Below are 18,938 nucleotides of genomic sequence, written 5' to 3' on the forward strand. Positions count from 1 at the left end.
ATCCACCGTCCAACTGGATCAACACCATCCAGATACTATGATAACGTGATACCGAGGGTGAGGCTATGTGTCTCCTTTATTTGTTTACTGTGGCTGTGGTGGAGCGAAATAGTTATTTGCGAACTAGGGGCACACTTGGGCCAGGCACCTCGGGTCCACGCGACCCGCGGTGACAGCTGGGGCACGGTTGGATGAAATGCATGGAGGAACAAAGGGACAAAGCAACTAGGCGCGTCAATTCGCCACAATACACCTGTCACTGTGTAGTTGTAAATAGCTTCCCAAAAGGTGATTGTCATATTGAGGTGGGCAATTGTCCTACAGGGGACAATTTTCCTATTGGAGGGGGAGCAGTTGCCTGAATACCTTGGCAAAGGGTTATACATATGATTGAGAAGTACATCCTAATTACTTCCTCTCTCTTTCAGGTGCTGAACCGACGCGACGGCGTGTCCCTGGTCGAGTCGCGGGACACGGACGCCCTGACAATGGCGCGGAAGAACGCTCTGTGGGACGAAGTGACCCAGGAGTTCAACAACGGGAGCGGCTCAGCTGTTCCACGATCGCGTGTACAAATCCAGACGCTGTATAAGAACATGAAAGCCAAAGCTCGTAAGTACCAGCAGCGGAAGGCCGAGATCGAGGCTTCGGGCGTGACCGTAGGCGTAGGGATGGCCGTCGAGCCTGATGCCATCTCCGAGGCCCTCCTCCAGCTCCTGGCAGAGACGCACGAGCACCAGTTCCTCCAGATTCAGAACACTGTCAGCGAAGGCGGCAATAGCAACTGCAGCAGTAACAGTATCGAGGGAGGAGGGGGCATCAAGACAGAACAGGTACCATCCTTTTTTTTTTTTTTTTTTTTTTCCCCAACACTTTAAATAACATGTTCGATTTGTATTATATATATATATATATTATATATATATATATATTATATATATATATATTATACACACACACACACACACACACACATATATATATATATATATATATATATATATATATATATACACACATATATATATATATATACTGTATATGCTGGTACATTGTGACAAGTTGATGAAAGTGGAAAAAGAAGTCACGGGTCTAGTTCCGAGATTCTGAGTTTATTTCTGACCGGTTTCGCTCTATACTTCAGAGGAATATATAGCGAAACCGGTCAGGAATAAACTCAGAAACTCGGAACTAGACCCATGACTTCTTTTTCCACCTTCATCACACATATATATATATATATATATATATATATATATATATATATATATATATATATATATAATATATATATGTATACCGTCAGGTGACTTTGTTGAACTAAGGGGGGGGGAAGGGGAAGTCCTTGCATTATAAAATAAATGCTAGTTTATTACTAAAAATATATCTCATTTGGCAGTAGTTGAGTAGGCTATGCATTTATTCATTCATTAGCTTATTAATGTTATTTCTTACGTTTTACAGTTGTGTTAATTTCGATCAGTTTCCATCGTTTACGGCGACAAATTACGCACAATTCAATTTCTCGACTATACATTATCGCTGGAGCTCCGGATGGCACGGTGGTAACGTGCTCGTCTTACCCGCGAGAGGATTGAGTTCAATCGCGGGTTAGCCCCTGATAGGTCAATCAACTGCCCCGGAAGACCAGGCATGGTAAATCCATGCCTGACCTACGGGGGCAGTTGGTTGACCTATCAGGGGCTAACCCGCGATTGAATTCTGTCCTCTTTCGGGTGAGATGAGCACATTACCACCGTGCCATCCAGGACTTCAGCGGGAGTAATTGGTGAGGAACAGTGTGGTTTTAGTACAGGTAGGGGTTGTGTAGATCAGATTTTTGTGGTAAGACAGGTATGTGAGAAAGATATAGGAAAAGGTAAGGATGTTTTTTGGGCTTTTATGGATCTGGAAAAGGCTTACGATAGGGTAGACAGGAAGGCACTGTGGGAGGTACTGCAGATATATGGGATAGGAGGAAAGCTGTTAAGAGCAGTCAAGAGTTTTTACGAGAGTAGTAGAGCTTGTTTTAGGATTAGAAATGGAGAGAGTGAATGGTTTGAGATAAAGGTGGGACTTCGTCAGGGATGTGTTATGTCGCCCTGGCTGTTCAATCTTTACATGGATGGGGTGGTGCGAGAGGTGGATGCAAGGGTAGTGGGTCAGGGGTTGGAGATGGTTAAAGAAAATGGAGAAAAGTGGGAAATAGGCCAGTTGTTGTTTGCTGACGACACTGCGCTTGTAGCAGGATGAGAGGAGGGATTGAGGAAGTTAGTGACAGTTTGAGAAGGTGAGATGGATGGATGGGGTGAAAGGGGCATTACGAAAGAGAGGAATGTCTGTTGAGGAAGGGTGGGAGAGGACAGAAAATAGGGGTGGAGAAGGGTTGTGATGCATGAGGGGGAGTGGGTGGGGGATAGGGGTGAGGTAGTATGTGTGAGCAAAATTTGACGCAGCCCGAAGGGATTTCTCCCCGTCTTCTCCTTTTCTGCATGAGGGGACGGAGAGAGGGGTCGCCGAATTTATGAAGCGGCCTTGCTGTGGATGTGCTGTGTCTTGCAACACTGCTTCTGACCCAGGGCAGTGGACAGGATGCAGGGATGACCCGTCATCCAGGAGGTGCCAAGATAAGAGGGGGGGGAGGAGGGGGGAGGGTAGTGGAATATGTAGGGAATGGAACAAGTGGGAGTAGTTTCTATGCCTTTTTCTTTTTGGCTACCCCACGTGTAAGGGGGAAAAAGCCTTTGGTGCATATATATATATATATATATATATATATATATATATATATATATATAACCACATTAACTTTTTCACTTTAATTCCATGTCATCACAATCGAGACTGACAATGCGCTCGACGGAGACATATGCGGAAACTGATACGTAGTGAAGCCAAGAACTCGAACTCAGGTCCAGCGTACCAAGTGAACAGTTACTCTAACCACTGCGCCATCAAGAGAGCTATAAGTTGAGCACAGTTTATTATATTTGTATGCTAGATTTACATACATATTTACGAATCTTATGCTCAAGCCATCCCCACTACGATGGTGCAATGGCAGTATGTACGCGTGGGCAAGTGTTATATATATATATATATATATATATATATATATATATATGCAATAAAAACACTAGGAGCGTGTGTTCACAAATGCGTAAATAACCACTAGGAAAAGTAAACTAACGAAGCAGAGAGCTTTCGTGTAATTACATCTTCAGTGCAGATACAAAGAAGGAATTATAAGATGAAGAAACAAGGTACAGAATATATGACATAGTGAAGAGGGCATTCGGAGAGGTAGTGGAAGAAGTACACGTGACGGACGTATGGGCCGTCCTGGTAGCCAACAAGTATGGGACGTTTGGGCCGTCCTGGTAACCAACAAGTATGGGACAACTGCTCATAATTTATATTACAATTCAAACAATTTTGAAATTTCATGAGAAATAAAACTATCTAATTTGTACAAACCTTGATGAAGGTTAACATTTATCCCCTTACTAGATTTGATCAAACTGCATTCAATTAAATTTCTTTCTGTTATGTTGTTGTATGTGATGACTTTAGCGTTATCCCAGTCAACTGGGTGGTTAAAATGGTTCATGTGGTTGAATATACCGCTAGATTGGTTTCCCTCTCTAACGTATTTCTTATGTTGATTGATTCGTGTTGTGAGTGTTTTAGCAGTCTGACCAACATAAAACTGATTACATGATTTGCAAGGTATTTTGTACACACACCCTTTATTACTATTGACAGAATTATTTATGAGCAGTTGTCTTACAGTGTTCTTGTTATTGAAAACTACATTAATGTTAAAATTACGTAACATATTTGGAATATTTTGCAGGTTCTCTTGGTACGGTAAAATTAGCAAGTTATTCATATTGAAAGTTTGAGTTGACCTAAGGTTGTAAAATGTCCTTTTAGCACGATTGTAAGCTTTATCAAGAACATGTGTGGGGTATTGTAGCTTAGTACCAATGTCGTAAATACATCTTATTTCATCATCGATGTACTCTGGGCTGCAAATGCGTAGGGCCCTGAGGTACATCGACGAAAAACAGATATCTTTACGCCATCAGGGTGTGAGGAATAATAGTGTATATATGAACAAACATTGGTTGGTTTGCGATATACACTAAACTTCAACTCACTTTCACGGCGGTAGATATTACAATCAAGGAAAGGCAAAACGCCTTCTTTCTCTATCTCCACCGTGAACTTAATGGAACTGACCAAATTATTAAGCTTACATAAAAAATCATTTACATTATCTTGAATGGGCCACAGACATAGGATGTCATCAATGTACCGCATCCATGTAATGTTGGGGGGAATGATCTTACTTAAAATTTTGGTTTAAAAAAACTCCATATATAGATTACTCAATACGGGGGAGAGAGGATTACCCATGCTCATTCCAAATTTCTGAGAATAGAATTTATCATTAAATTGGAATTTGCAATCTTTAACACACAATTTGATCAGTTCAATCTCAAACTTTCAATATGAATAACTTGCTAATTTTACCGTACCAAGAGAACCTGCAAAATATTCCAAATATGTTACGTAAATTTAACATTAATGTAGTTTTCAATAACAAGAACACTGTAAGACAACTGCTCATAAATAATTCTGTCAATAGTAATAAAGGGTGTGTGTACAAAATACCTTGCAAATCATGTAATCAGTTTTATGTTGGTCAGACTGCTAAAACACTCGCAACACGAATCAATCAACATAAGAAATACGTTAGAGAGGGAAACCAATCTAGCGGTATATTCAACCACATGAACCATTTTAACCACCCAGTTGACTGGGATAACGCTAAAGTCATCACATACAACAACATAACAGAAAGAAATTTAATTGAATGCAGTTTGATCAAATCTAGTAAGGGGATAAATGTTAATCTTCATCAAGGTTTGTACAAATTAGATAGTTTTATTTCTCATGAAATTTCAAAATTGTTTGAATTGTAATATAAATTATGAGCAGTTGTCCCATACTTGTTGGTTACCAGGACGGCCCAAACGTCCCATACTTGTTGGCTACCAGGACGGCCCATACGTCCGTCACGTGTACTTCTTCCACTACCTCTCCGAATGCCCTCTTCACTATGTCATATATTCTGTACCTTGTTTCTTCATCTTATAATTCCTTCTTTGTATCTGCACTGAAGATGTAATTACACGAAAGCGCTCTGCTTCGTTAGTTTACTTTTCCTAGTGGTTATTTACGCATATGTATATATATATATGTATATATATATATATATATATGTATATATATATGTATATATATATAGTTATAAAATTTATTTGACGTAATTTGTCACCGCAGGCTGATCGAAACTAACACAACCGTAAAACATAAGAAATAACAACACTAATATATAAATAAATGCATAGCCACCTCACCTACCGTCAAATGAAGTTTATTTCTAGTAATAAACTAGTGTTAGATGTCTGCTGAAGTCGTCTGAGAACAACAATTACATAAACATTGTTGGGGGGACCGGGGAGGTCAGGAGCAGGGAGAACTTATCACTTCAGCACCCCAACTCCCATCCCGAAAAGTTTTCTTCAGTCACACGCAAACATATTTTCACCTTCCTTTTAATTATATATATATATACATACATATATATATATATATATATATATATATATATATATATATATATATATATATTGGAATGATTGGGTGTGTAATGAGTGAGTTGGGAACTACTGATTAATGGAAGTTTCTTCCGTGCTTGTGTGCTTCTGGAATTTTACCTCCCGAATATGCGGGAAAAGGAACATCGGAAACATTTTGTACGCCTTTCAACTTTCACCCACCTTTCTCTTGTCTTTTTTAGCCGGTAGGTCCTGTTGCCTCCAATCATCTACCGTTAAAGTTCTTTACCTTCTGATATAATCTTCAGTCGAGGGGAAATTAAGGTTTTGTTAAATTTTCTTTAGTTTCTTCAGTTAGATTCTTATACAACGTGCTACTCTGAGGTACACTCTATGAATCCCCCAACACGCAAGCGATGTCCTAGGTGAGTATTGCAGTTACGTAGTGATTTCTTTAGTCCAATTACCTTTAACTTTCTATCTAAGATCCTCCCCCAAAGGGCGTGATCTTACAATCGTGAACCAATTTTCTCCTCCTCCACCCTTTCCCTAATCAGATTCGTTGTTACAAGTCTATATGCAATATTGTTTACTTAAGCAATATCGAATCTCTGTATATCTCACTTAGATTACAGTCAGCAAAACATTGGAGCCCCGGACATTGTTTATAAATTCAAGGTGGAGAGCGAACTTATGCAACACCCCATAAAATACAATACTAACCTTCTACCAATTCATCTACCAGCCTTTTACAAAACATGTGGTGTTGGCTAGACCAAAATTTTTAACATGACCATTTGAAGGAAAGGTTTATATAACGTTAAAAATCCTAGTGAAAATATAGACTATGTTTCTTCCATTCTCAGCATGAAAAAGATAATAATTAGGGACCTGAGTCATGATGGTTTCAGGTGGAATATGTAGGAAAAAGGGTGGGTAAATGAAACAGAGTCTAAGATTCTAAGCCACACATTGGCGCCAACACGGACATTTTAGGCTCCAGAGTACTTATAAATAGTACCCTCACACATCACTTGTGTTCTGATTAATTGTGACATCTTACTTGTGTTACGAGTCTCACCCCTCACATTTATATTGGCACCTATCATTTACTCGAACGAAATTGACTGCACAACAGCACAGAAGGCGAGAAGTGTTTGCCAGATGACTCTTGCCTTACTACTTACTATCATAACTATGTGCCTTTTTCGTATGAAATCCATAAGCCACCGACATTTGATTTCATTATTTGTTTCATCCCTGGACCACTTTATAGTCAAAAAGTACTTACGTGAGGATTTATGGCATGTAAATGTATGAAATATGGGAGTTTTATTTTGATGAGATAAATATAAGTCAGACTGAATGAATGTGCTTTTGCAAACACTATATCCATGGTGCTCAATTTGGAGGCCGTGGACCCAAGGGTAGAGATCCCAGGTCGAGTTGTCTGTTTTACCCTAAACTCGCCCTTAACATTACCCTGTTTGTTAATATGTACAACAATATTAAAAAATGTAGTACTCAAGTGGACGTGTATACTCACAACTACGCACTCATGTTGCCACTGTCAACAGGTGTTCGTGTACACCTGGACATGATTGTATATCCTGTTTGTCACCAGATTTACGTGTGTTGGTGCAATTTCGAAATAACCTGGGGAAATGTCAGTTGAGGTAGGACGGGAGAGGACAGAAGACAGGGGTGAATGGAGAATGGTTGTATATGGATGATGTTGTGATGCATGAGGTGGAATGGGCGGGGGAATGGGGGGTGAGGTAGTATGTGTGAGGAAATTTTGACGCAGCCCGAAGGGATTTCTCCCCGTCTTCTCCATTACGCATGGGGGGGACGGAGAGGGGGGTCGCCGATTTAATGAAGCGGCCTTGCTGTGGATGTGCTGTGTCTTGCGACACTGCTTCTGACCTAGGGCAGTGGACAAGGTGCAGGGATGACCCGTCATCCAGGAGGTGCTAAGACGAGAGGGGGGTGGAGTATATTCAGGGATGGAATGGGTGGGAATGATTGTATGCCTTTTCCTTTTTGGCTACCTCCCTTGTAAGGGGGAAAAAACCTTGGTATATGTATGTGTGAGAATTATCAAAGGTTCTCTTAGTATGGATCATTCCAGTAGCAACCCGCAGTACCTAAAAATATAAGAAAGTATTGCAATGGCGTCACATGTTATCGCGCATGGAAATCCCGTAAGGACAAACGAATCTATATGCCTCGCTAGTATTAATTTTCTTGTGAAAAATATCTACATGTAGCGGCTATTTTTACGGGATCAGACTTAAACTTTCTAAATGCCAGCCACTAAACTCTGCAGCTATGGATTATGGCGTAGTGACTAGTATTATAGACAATATTTGAAGGGCGTTACTTGGTTACGTTTTACCAAACTACATTTGGACTTAAGAAAATGTCAGCGATGGGTTGAAACGTGTGGAAAGGATGATTTTACCACCGAGAACTTGAAAAAATACACATATGCAGCAAACATTTTATAGGCAAATCTGGGCCTACTGATGACACTCACATGCAGTGACGTAGCGAAGGGGGGGGGGGGCGAGAGGGTTGCGGTACGCCCGAGAGGCACGTGCCAGGGGGCGGAATGTTGATGGGGGTAAAAATAGAATAATAAAAATCTAACAAAATCTTAAATCTTATACCAAAATGAGTTTTTAAGGTTGTAATATGGTACTGTTTTTAAACAGATTTTTCAACTGTAGCATCAGGACCGTGTCTGAAGCAAATTTTCTTAGCCTATGAATGTTTTCCTAACCTACATTCGCTTCACGCACTATTCTAGCTTTTAGCGATTTTGTCAGCTATTTTAAAATAAATTAAAATATGACACAACGATGATGTGAATTTACGTAAATACGAGTGCCGTTAAAACCCGAAACCAGTAAGATATAACTTTATTTTTATTGATATAAAATGGCACAAAATAACTAAAAATATCTAGCAAATTAATATTTGTGTTGGTCTATGGCGGCAGCCATGTTGTAGGATCGATGGCTAGGCGAATTTTATGTTCCTAGGTTTTATTAAACAAAATTCCTAGGTTAGGAAAAAAGTTGGGTAATGACAAAAGTAGACATAAGCAGGATTCAGGCAGCGGAAATGAGACCATTAAGAGCAATAGTTGGAAAGACGAGGAGAGATAAACTAAAAAACGAAGATATAAGGAAAAGCATTGGCGTCTGTTCCATGCTATGCAAAATAGATGCTGCCCAGTTAAGATGGTTAGGACATTAAGAAAGAATGGATGAAGAAAGAATTACAAGGGGATGCTGGGAATAGATGCCAGACGGAAGAAGACCGAGAAAGAGATGGAAAGAAAATGTTGAAGAAGCCCTCAGCAGACATAACTTGCCCGACATCGAAACTCTGAGGGAGGAAGGGGCCTTCCATGATAGAGCCGGATGGAGGAACATGCTGGGACCACTGACAGGCATAACGCCTACCACTGGGAGCTGAAGTAAGAAGCAAGGAAAAAATCTTAGGTTAGGAACTTTTGCTTTAGACGCCCCAGTTTTATATCAAGTGAAGATAAATATCTTAAATTAAGTATTCCTGCTTTATATCAAAGAATAATTTTACCCTTCCCCCAACAGGGGGGGGGGAGGTTAATCTTACACCCACCCTGGGCGGCAAAAATAGTTGCTACGCCACTGTCCACATGAAATTCCTGCCCTCTCAAGCCCAGAGCAGGTTAGTCCACCAACCACTGAAACATTACAATGTTGTCTAATTCAAATATGGTCTATTCATTCATTGTCAACTACCAAGGCTTAAGCCAGGTTCACACTGCTTCATGCAGATCTGCATCACACTGAGTTGGCATAAGGGAGAATGACAGTCTCACAGGTGCAATTCATGTATATATAATTGGATAGCTCCTATCATATAAAATGCATAGAATTTGTCCACATCTTGGTAATTTCCCCAACTGCCAATAGAGACTGTAATAACTGTGATGTCAACTTTGTGTGTTCAGGGATTTTTTTTTTTTTTTTTTTTAATAGATTGATTCAAGGAGGCAAACATAACATTTTTGTCGTAAAGTTTCCCATCAAAGAAATGGGGGTGTGCCATCACCTTTCTTCATACTCCAACATTTCCAAACACCATTTTTGCTTAGAACATTAATTTCTGTGTTCCATATCAAATGCCCCCTGGTGTCAATGATGTAATCATTCTCAGGGACAAGATTTGGAAATTTTTATGCTAATATAGCAATGGAAGGGAAAGTTATCATCAAAATACACTGAGGATCCAATGCTTTGAGAGATTAAAGTAATGGATCTGTAAGAATAGTAGGAGCTGCAATGCACTCTCAAATATAAAAATAAAGACATATTAGCCTGAAGTTTACAAGATCATTTTTCTCAATAGAATGGCATGTATGGAGTGATGCAGTTACCTGACCACCCATGTATCTTGTAAGGGAAGAAAAGTAGCTAGGTCTCTGATTTCGACCTTTGTTAGTGCTGTTGATTTTAAGTAGCTTGGCTTCAGGTAGCAATCTGTTCTAGATGAACTTTGAATGGACCCAAGTGCAAAACCACTCCCCCATCTCTCTCCAAACTAAATGGCTAAATTTCTGTGGGTATTGCAGAGGTAAAATTGTCCTAAAATTCATTTTCCATATTACTACCCTGTTATCCTGATAACACTCAAATTACCCTAAAACAGGGTAATTACTCTGCACCTGGCAGCACCACCCTAGAGAGCCATGACAAGAATTTAGGAGGACCATGGCATGCTGTTACAAATCATACATTTCTATATAATATGAATAATCTGAATATTAAAAATGTAATATCACAAAAATCTATCAAATATAAGATTATTATGATTGTCAACTTTGTAATAAAGCAAAGGGTTTCTTTTCATAATATTTAATTTATTATTATCATATTTCATTATTAATATTTTTTGAAACACTTGGTGGTAATGGGGGTTTGGAAGAAAAATGAAGAGCCACATAAATGTTGAGAATTCATGAAGGGGGGATGGGTGTGTAAAAGCTTGAGAATGACTATATATATGAGAACCCATTCCTATATTTTCTCTTACTGTTTGGCCATGTGAGGGATTATTTAGTGTAATGAATAACCTCGTTGATATGGTGATTTGACAATATCCCGTGCTGAACAAAAAATTATATTGACCAAAACAAATCAATAGAACTGTGTCTTGCTATATTGCTTCTGACCCAGGGCAGTGGGCAAGATGTAGGGATGACCCATCATCCAGGAGCCAAAATAAGATGGAGGGAGGGGGCAAATGGTAGTGGAGTATGTGGGGATGGAATAGGTGGGAGTGGATTTATGCCTTTGTTTTTTGCTACCTTCCTTGTAAGGAGTAAAAACCCACTGGTATATGTATGTATGCGCTAACAAAGAATACCATTGTAGTGAAGAGATTAATCAAGAAAGTGTTAACCTCTTTACTATTACAGTCGTACCTCGGTACTCGACCATAATCCGTTCTGAGGTGGTGGTCGAGCACCGATTTGTTCGAACACCGAAACCAATTTTCCCATAAGAAATAATGGAAAGTATTTTAATCCGTTCTTACCATTAAGGGCTAGAGCAACACGAAAAAGTTTAAATCTGGGAAGAAATACTCGAACAAACTGCGTACGTCTTACTGCGCTGGCGGTCTGAGTCGAACTGACGCTTACCCGCTGTTCGAGCTAGTCGAGTACCGAAAATCTGTTTGAGGTCCGATGCATTTTCTACTCGAATTTTTTGGTCGAGTACCGATTTGGTCGAGTATAGAGGCGGTCGAGTACCGAGGTACGACTGTATATTCTCTTCAGTTGGATAAAATGATCTGGCATTAGCCAGGCTAGAATCTGTATTATCCTCAACATAACAAGAATTTTGAAGATTTGAGTGAAAATGTAATTGAGTTATTTAATATTAACCCACTGGGCTTTCTGGGGTATTGTGCAGTTAGTTTTGACCAAGCAAATGATACATGCTAGTGAGGAGTTAGACCCATAACACGAGGACATATAACAAAGGCTTTTCCCTCCTTTACAAGGGAGATAACCAAGTCAAAGGCATATATCCACTCCTGCCCATTTCATCCCCACATACTCCATTCCCATTCACCACCCCTCCATCCCTCTTTTCTTGCTTCCTCCTGGATGATGGGTCATCCCTGCATCTTGTCCACTGCACTGGGTCGGAAGCAATACAGCAAGACACAGCAATGCTGCTTCATTTAATTGGAGACCACCCCCTCTCTGTCCCCACATACAGAAAAAGAGAAGACGGGGAGAAATCCCTTTGGGTGCATCAGAATATCATTCCCACATACTCCTGAACCCGCCCCCCCCATCCCCTATCCACACCCTTCCATGCATCAAAGCATTATCCATACACAACCACAAGCCTTCTGCCTTTCCCCTTCCTTAACAGACATCCCCCTCTTTCCCAATGCCCCTTTTACTCATCCTTGGTTGCCCCCTCTGTTCACTCTATCCATCTCTGCCTTCCACACTTCTTTTTACTAATCTTTCTTCACTCATTCTTTCCATTTGTCTAAACCATTCCAATACTCATCAACTATATCTCCCAACTCTTTTTCCACCCCCTGCTTTCCTCCTGACCTCGTTTCTCACTCTATCCAGCCTAGTAACCCCTACTATACTTCTCAGGCATTTCATCTCACGTTTAAACTCTTCCTCACTATGTTCCATGTTTTTGTCTCATACAGTGCTGTTGCCACAGTCACCCCTTCATGTAATCTCCTCTTAGCATCTATTCCAAATGCCTATTTCTCATTACATTTTTTATTCCTCCAAGTCATTTACTTGCTTCTCTCAATCTACATTCTAACTCTACCTCCACTCCTCCCTTTCCAGCCACATTTATCCACAAGTATCTAAAGCTGTGAGCCAGCTGTTGTTTGTGGACGACACTGTGCTTGTGGCAGGATCGGAGTAGGGATTGAGGAAGTTGGTGACAGAGTTTGGGAGAGTGTGTGATAGAAGAAAGCTGAAGATAAATGTGGGTAAAAGTAAGGTGATGAGATGTACATGGGGTGGAAGTGGCAGCAGACTGGAAGTGAGCATTAAGGGAGAGCGACTGGAGGAAGTGGATAGTTTTAGATACTTGGGTGCAAATGTGGCAGGAAAAGGTGGAGTGGAGGTGGAGGTAGAATGTAGATTGAGAGAAGCGAATAAATGCCTTGGTGGATTAAAAAGTGTAATGAGGAATAGATATTTGGAAATGGATGCTAAGAGGAGACTGTATGAAGGAGTGATTGTGCCAACAGCACTGTATGGGGCAGAAACATGGAACATAAGAGAGGAAGAGAGAAGGAGTTTGAATGTGTTTGAGATGAGGTGTTTAAGAAGTATGATGGGGGTTACTAGGCTAGATAGAGTAAGAAATGAGGTGGTGAGGAGGAGAACAGGTGGAAAGGGAGTTGGGAGATAGGGTTGATGAAAGAGTATTAGGATGGTTTGGACACATGGAAAGAATGAGTGAAGAAAGACTAGTAAAAGAGGTATGGAAGGCAGATGTGGAGGGAGTGAACATGAGGGGACGTCCTAGGATGAGGTGGATGGATGGGGTGAATGGGGCTTTGGGGAAGAGGGGAATGTCTGTTGAGGAAGGACGGGAGAGGACAGAAGACAGGGGTGAATGGAGAATGGTTGTATATGGATGATGTGATGCATGAGGTGGAATGGATGGGGGAATGGGGGGTGAGGTAGTATGTGTGATCAAAATTTGACGCAGCCCGAAGGGATTTCTTCCCATCTTCTCCTTTTATGCATGAGGGGACTGAGAGGGCAGGTCGTCGAACTAATGAAGCGGCCTTGCTGTGGATGTGCTGTGTCTTGTGACACTACTTCTGACCCAGGGCAGTGGACAAGGTGCAGGGATGACCCATCATTCAGGAGGTGCTAAGATAAGAGGGAGGGCAGAGGGGAGTGGAGTGTATTTCAGGGATGGAATGGGTGGGAATGATTTTATGCCTTTTCCTTTTTGGCTACCTCCCTTGTAAGGGGGAAAAAGCCTTGGTATATGTATATGTATCTAAAGCTATCCACTTCCTCCAGCCTCTCCCCCTTAATATTCACTTCCAATTTGCTGCCATCCTGTCCCCTTGTGCATCTCATCACTTTTTACCTACATTTATCTTCAACTTCCTTTCATACACCTTCCCAAACTTCATCATTAACTTCCTTAATTCCTCCTCTGATCCTGCTACAAGTACAGTGCCATCAACAGACAACTGGCTTATCCCATTTTTCTCCATTTTCTTTAGCCATCTTCAAACCCTGTTCCATTACCCTTGCATTTACCTCTCACACCACCCCATCCATGTATAAATTGAACAGCCATGGTGACATGACACATCCCTGGCAAAGTCCCACCTTTACCTCAAACCACTTGCTCTCTCCATTTCTAATTCTAACACAGGCTCTACTACTCTCATAAAAACTCTTGACTGCTCTTAACAGCTTTCCTCCTATCCCATATACCGGTATCTACAATATCTCCCACAATGCCTTCCTGTCTACCTTATCATAAGCCTTTTCCAAATCCATAAAGGCCCATAAAAACATCTTCACCTTTTCCTAAAACTTTCTCACATATGCCTTACCACAAAAATCTGATCCACGCAACTCCTGCCTTTCCTAAAACCACACTGTTCCTTATCAATTACTCCATTCCTCTCCTAATCCTGTTAATCCTCTTTTTCTTTGTAAAGCAGAAATATGTAGACACTCCCACAAGATTAGATCTGTTACCAGAGCTGTACACATTACTGCTGGACAGGTAGTGCATTACTGAAAAATCTGGGGGGTATTTCTGTCAATACATATTATATACATATATATGTATATACAATGTGTATATGTATATATACCAGGTATATAAATTTTTCGGTAATACACTACATGTCCAGCAGTAATGTGCCCAGCTCCATCTGAAACTAATCAAAGAACCAGATATCATCAGCTCATTGAACTAACTTTGCCCAATAGGAAAAAGTGACCATATTACAATTGAATTTCAGCTGAGGATGAGGAAACAAAACCAAGGAATGAATCACACAGGTAAGGGACTAAATTTTAGGAAAGCAGATTACTTAGGGTTGAGAAAATTCTTTGAAGAAACAAACTGGGAGGAATTCATGAATACCACAGGAATAAGGAGGAAATGGGAAATCTTTCTTGACATTTACAACCTAGGAGTGAACAAACATGTGCCAAAGACTAGAGAAAGGAAGAAGCAAAAACAGGATTGGTTTAACAAAAAGTGTAAGATTGCAATAAAGGCCAGGGATATGGCTTGGGGTAAATGGGAAAAGAAAAGAAGCAATAAAACAAAAGAAGCTTACAAACAAGATAGGAATGACTATACCGGAATTTGCAGGGAGGAAGAAAGTAATTTTGAAAGAGGTGTAGTAGATTAATGTAATGATGAACCAAAACAGTTTCACAGGTTCATAAATGGTTAATTGAAACACAGGGAAGAAATCACCAAGTTATAGTAAATGGTGAGGTCCTTGAAGAGGCCCTCAGGCAGGAATAATGAATGAAGGTTTCCAATTGGTCTTGGCAAAAGAATGTAACTTTTTTTTAAAAAAGCAAGGGAAACAAAAAATCAGGTTTAGCAGGTATGAATGTAGAAATGACAGAAGTGCACAATCTCCTGGGATTATTGAATGTGACAAAAGCATCAGAACCTGACACGATCTCAAATTGGATGCTTAAAGAATGTAGGGAACAATTAGCAGACAAGATCCACAGTCTTATCATATGTTCATTGAAAGAAGGCATTGTGCCACTTGATTGGATAAGGGCAAACATGGTGCCAATTCACAAAGATGGAAATGAGGAAACACCACTGTCATCTGATGGACATATCAGCAGGATTGTGGGAGAGACATATGGATTACTGTAGAAGATTAAAGTGGTGTTCCATTATATGGATTAAGAGATAATGAAACTCATTGAAACCCTTATACATCCAAGATTGGAATATGCATCAGTAGTATGGTCCCCACACAGAATGAAGGATATAAGACTGAGAGAATACAAAGGGCAGCAACCAAACTGGTCCCCAGCCTGGCACATAAACCATATGAGGAAAGACTAAAAGTGCTAGATCTACCAACTTTGAAAGATTTAAGAAAAAGAGGTGACATGATTACAGTGTTCAGGTCACTAAAGGGGATATATTGCACTGATAGATGTCTGGTTAAAAATGGAAGGGCTTTAAGAGGTCATGGAAGTAAATTAAGAAAGACCACATGTCAAAAGGATGTGAAGCAATACAGTTTTCTATATAGATGTATAAATATGTGGAATAGCTTAGGTGGTATAACCCAAGCTCAAAGAATACATTTACCTGTACACAACTTCAAATCTAAATATGATAATTGGAAATCATATAGATTAAGTTGGAACCATACATGAGTTTTAGTCTAAATATGTTAGAAAATTAGAGAATAGGAGATTGGACCCAACGAGTATTGCTCCTTTCCTGTATGCTACAATTAAGTAAATACTCCAGTCCTCCAGCACTCTACCCTCTTTAACCTGTCTTAGGTAAAGTGGGGTCAGACAGACCCCATGCTTTTTTGTTTTTTACTTTTAATATACTAATATATTCCATATAGATATGTTCTCCCCTATACCTTCTTGACGAGTGGAGTAGTTTAATGGGGTGATAGGGTCATTCCTGAATCTTGCTCTATATAAGCTTTATAGAGCTTTTGGGCCCGTCAGACCCCACTTTGCCTTAGGTGTGAGTAGTGTGGGGTTTGTTAAACCCCACTTTACCTGAGGTTTTTTCATGTCATGTAAATGTTTTATCATTTATACTTATGGGTAAATAAGAATTTTTTTTTTTTTTTATAATTTTTTATGACTGATATGTTGAATTTTGTTTGTTTTCTATGGTGATGGTATTATTTGGAATGCATCGTAATTGTGTTGACTAGGGAATCATAGTTTTATGTTCATTATAATTTTTTTTTTTTAATCTGTTTGTCATTATTCTGGGTAACTATTGCCTACACTGCAAAAGATCAGTGTGTCAGGAACATTCAACCCCCATCTGCAATGACTGCAATTAGATTCTTCAGTATCATAAAGTCAAAATCCAATTTTTTTTCAGATTTTATGGTTTATGAAACACATTTATTATTCATTTGTTGTGGCTCTACTTTTCCTAAGATAGTTGGAACATTGGTCTCTACAAAATGATGATGACCAGCCGCTTCATGTTTCCTGTTTTCAGTCAAGTACCCTCTAAAGTCAGCAATAACTTACTTTTCATAATTTTTTTGTAATTTTCGTTAAAAAAATATTTCTTACAATTATAGTTACTTTCAAGCATGCAAATGGAAGAAGATAAGTTGAAGTACACATGTTTTGATTTCTATGACACTAAATGCAGTGGAATTTTATTATTATTTTTTTTTTTGTGTGTTTGGGGTAAAAAAAATTACCTCCGATTTTTTCAGATTTTGTTTTTTTGAAACACATTTATTATTCATTTGTTGTAGCTCTGTTTTTCCTTAAAGATAGTTGGGACATTGGTCTCTACAAAATAATGATGACCAACCGCTTCACATTTCCTGTTTTCAGTCAAGTACCCTCTAAAGTCAGCAATACCTTAATTTTCATAATTTTTTTGTAATTTTCTTAAAAAAATATTTCTAACAATTATAGTCACTTTCAAGCATGTAAATAGAAGAAGATAAGTTGAAGTACATATGTTTTGATTTCTATGTCACTAAATGCAGTGAAAGTATTTTTATTGTATTTTTTGTGTTTGGGGTCTGTCAGACCCCGCTTTACCTGAGGTGTTTCCCCAAAAAAGCTTTACCTGAGCAGGGTTAAGACAAACATTAAACAACACTAATCATAACACAAAAACTCTCATTCAAAGAAATAGTACAGCAGCAGGTAGAAGAGAATGCAAACGAAACGGGGATCAAGGTGACCATAAAAAAGGAAAATTGGGTGAGAGACACATACATACATCATATATATACCAAGGCTTCTTCCCCCTTACAAGGGAGGTAGCCAAAAAGGAAAGGTATAAAATAATTCCCACGCATTCCATCCCTGAATACACTCCACACCCCTCCACCCTCCCTCTTATCTTAGCACCTCCCGGATGACGGGTCATCCCTGCACCCTGTCCACTGCCCTGGGTCAGAAGCAGTGTCGCAAGACACAGCACATCCACAGCAAGGCCACTTAATTAAATCAGCGACCCCCCCTCTCTGTCCCCCCATACATAAAAGGAGACGGGGAGAAATCCCTTCGGGCTGCGTCAAATTTTGCTCACACATACTACCTCACCCCCCATCCCATTCCACCTCATGCAACATCATCCATATACAACCATTCTCCATTCACCCCTGTCTTCTGTCCTCTCCCATCTTTCCTCAACAGACATTCCCCTCTTCCTTCACCCCATCCATCCACCTCATCCTAGGACGTCCCCTCATGTTCACTCCCTCCACATCTGCCTTCCATACCTCTTTTACTAGTCTTTCTTCACTCATCCTTTCCATGTGTCCAAACCATCCTAATACTCTTTCATCAACCCTATCTCCCAGCTCCCTTTCCACCCCCATTCTCCTCCTCATTTCTCACTCTATCTAGCCTAGTAACCCCCATCATACTCAGTGGACAAAAAGAAATGCATTGTGGTTTACAGTATCAGTGAAAAACACAATGTACACAAATACTAAACAGAAAAAGAAGAGAAAGAAATTGCAAAGGAGATACTAAAAGCAGTTCAAGATGAAGGACAGAATCTGGATACAGAAATCGATGAGTAACAAAGATTGCAAATCTTTTCAGGAAGACCTGGACAAAGTCTGGAATTGAAAAAGAACGAAGTGAATTTCAACAATAAAAAAATGTAGTATAATGGAATTTGGAAGTCAGTACAGAATTGGAACAAAGGAAGTTACAAAAGTAAACTCAGAAAGAGACCTAGGAGTAATGATCTCAAATGACATGACACCAGACAATCATGTAAAAAAAAATAGTTGGAGAAACCTACAATTTAATAAGATCAATGAAAGTGGCCTTTGACTACATGGACGAGGAAATGGTAAAGAGAATACTAGTTACACTGATAAGACCAAACTTGGAATATGCAGTGCCACTATGGACACCCAGTACAATAAAAAACATATACTAGAAAGAATTCAAAGGCGCATTAACAAAGATGACACCAACACTTAGAAAGTTGACATACAAAGATTGGACAAACTAAACTTATTAACTCTGGAGCA

The 18,938-nt window shown here is 39.7% G+C and overlaps 2 protein-coding genes across 2 annotated transcripts in view; one reads left to right on the forward strand and one right to left on the reverse strand.

Moving 5' to 3' along the window:
* LOC143019509 (uncharacterized) overlaps positions 1–18,938 on the forward strand; it is a 99,775-nt gene that overhangs the window by 77,406 nt on the left and 3,431 nt on the right. The window contains exon 3 of the mRNA XM_076175187.1: positions 429–833. Coding sequence (XP_076031302.1) covers positions 429–833 — 405 coding nt within the window. The remainder of the gene's footprint in view (positions 1–428; positions 834–18,938) is intronic.
* The window catches only part of LOC143019507 (brefeldin A-inhibited guanine nucleotide-exchange protein 3), a 659,822-nt gene that overhangs the window by 64,157 nt on the left and 576,727 nt on the right, over positions 1–18,938 (reverse strand). The gene's annotated exons all lie outside the window — the stretch shown is intronic.

Source organism: Oratosquilla oratoria, chromosome 37, assembly GCF_046742065.1.
Source record: "Oratosquilla oratoria isolate Oo_2021 chromosome 37, ASM4674206v1, whole genome shotgun sequence".
NCBI lineage: Eukaryota > Metazoa > Arthropoda > Malacostraca > Stomatopoda > Squillidae > Oratosquilla > Oratosquilla oratoria.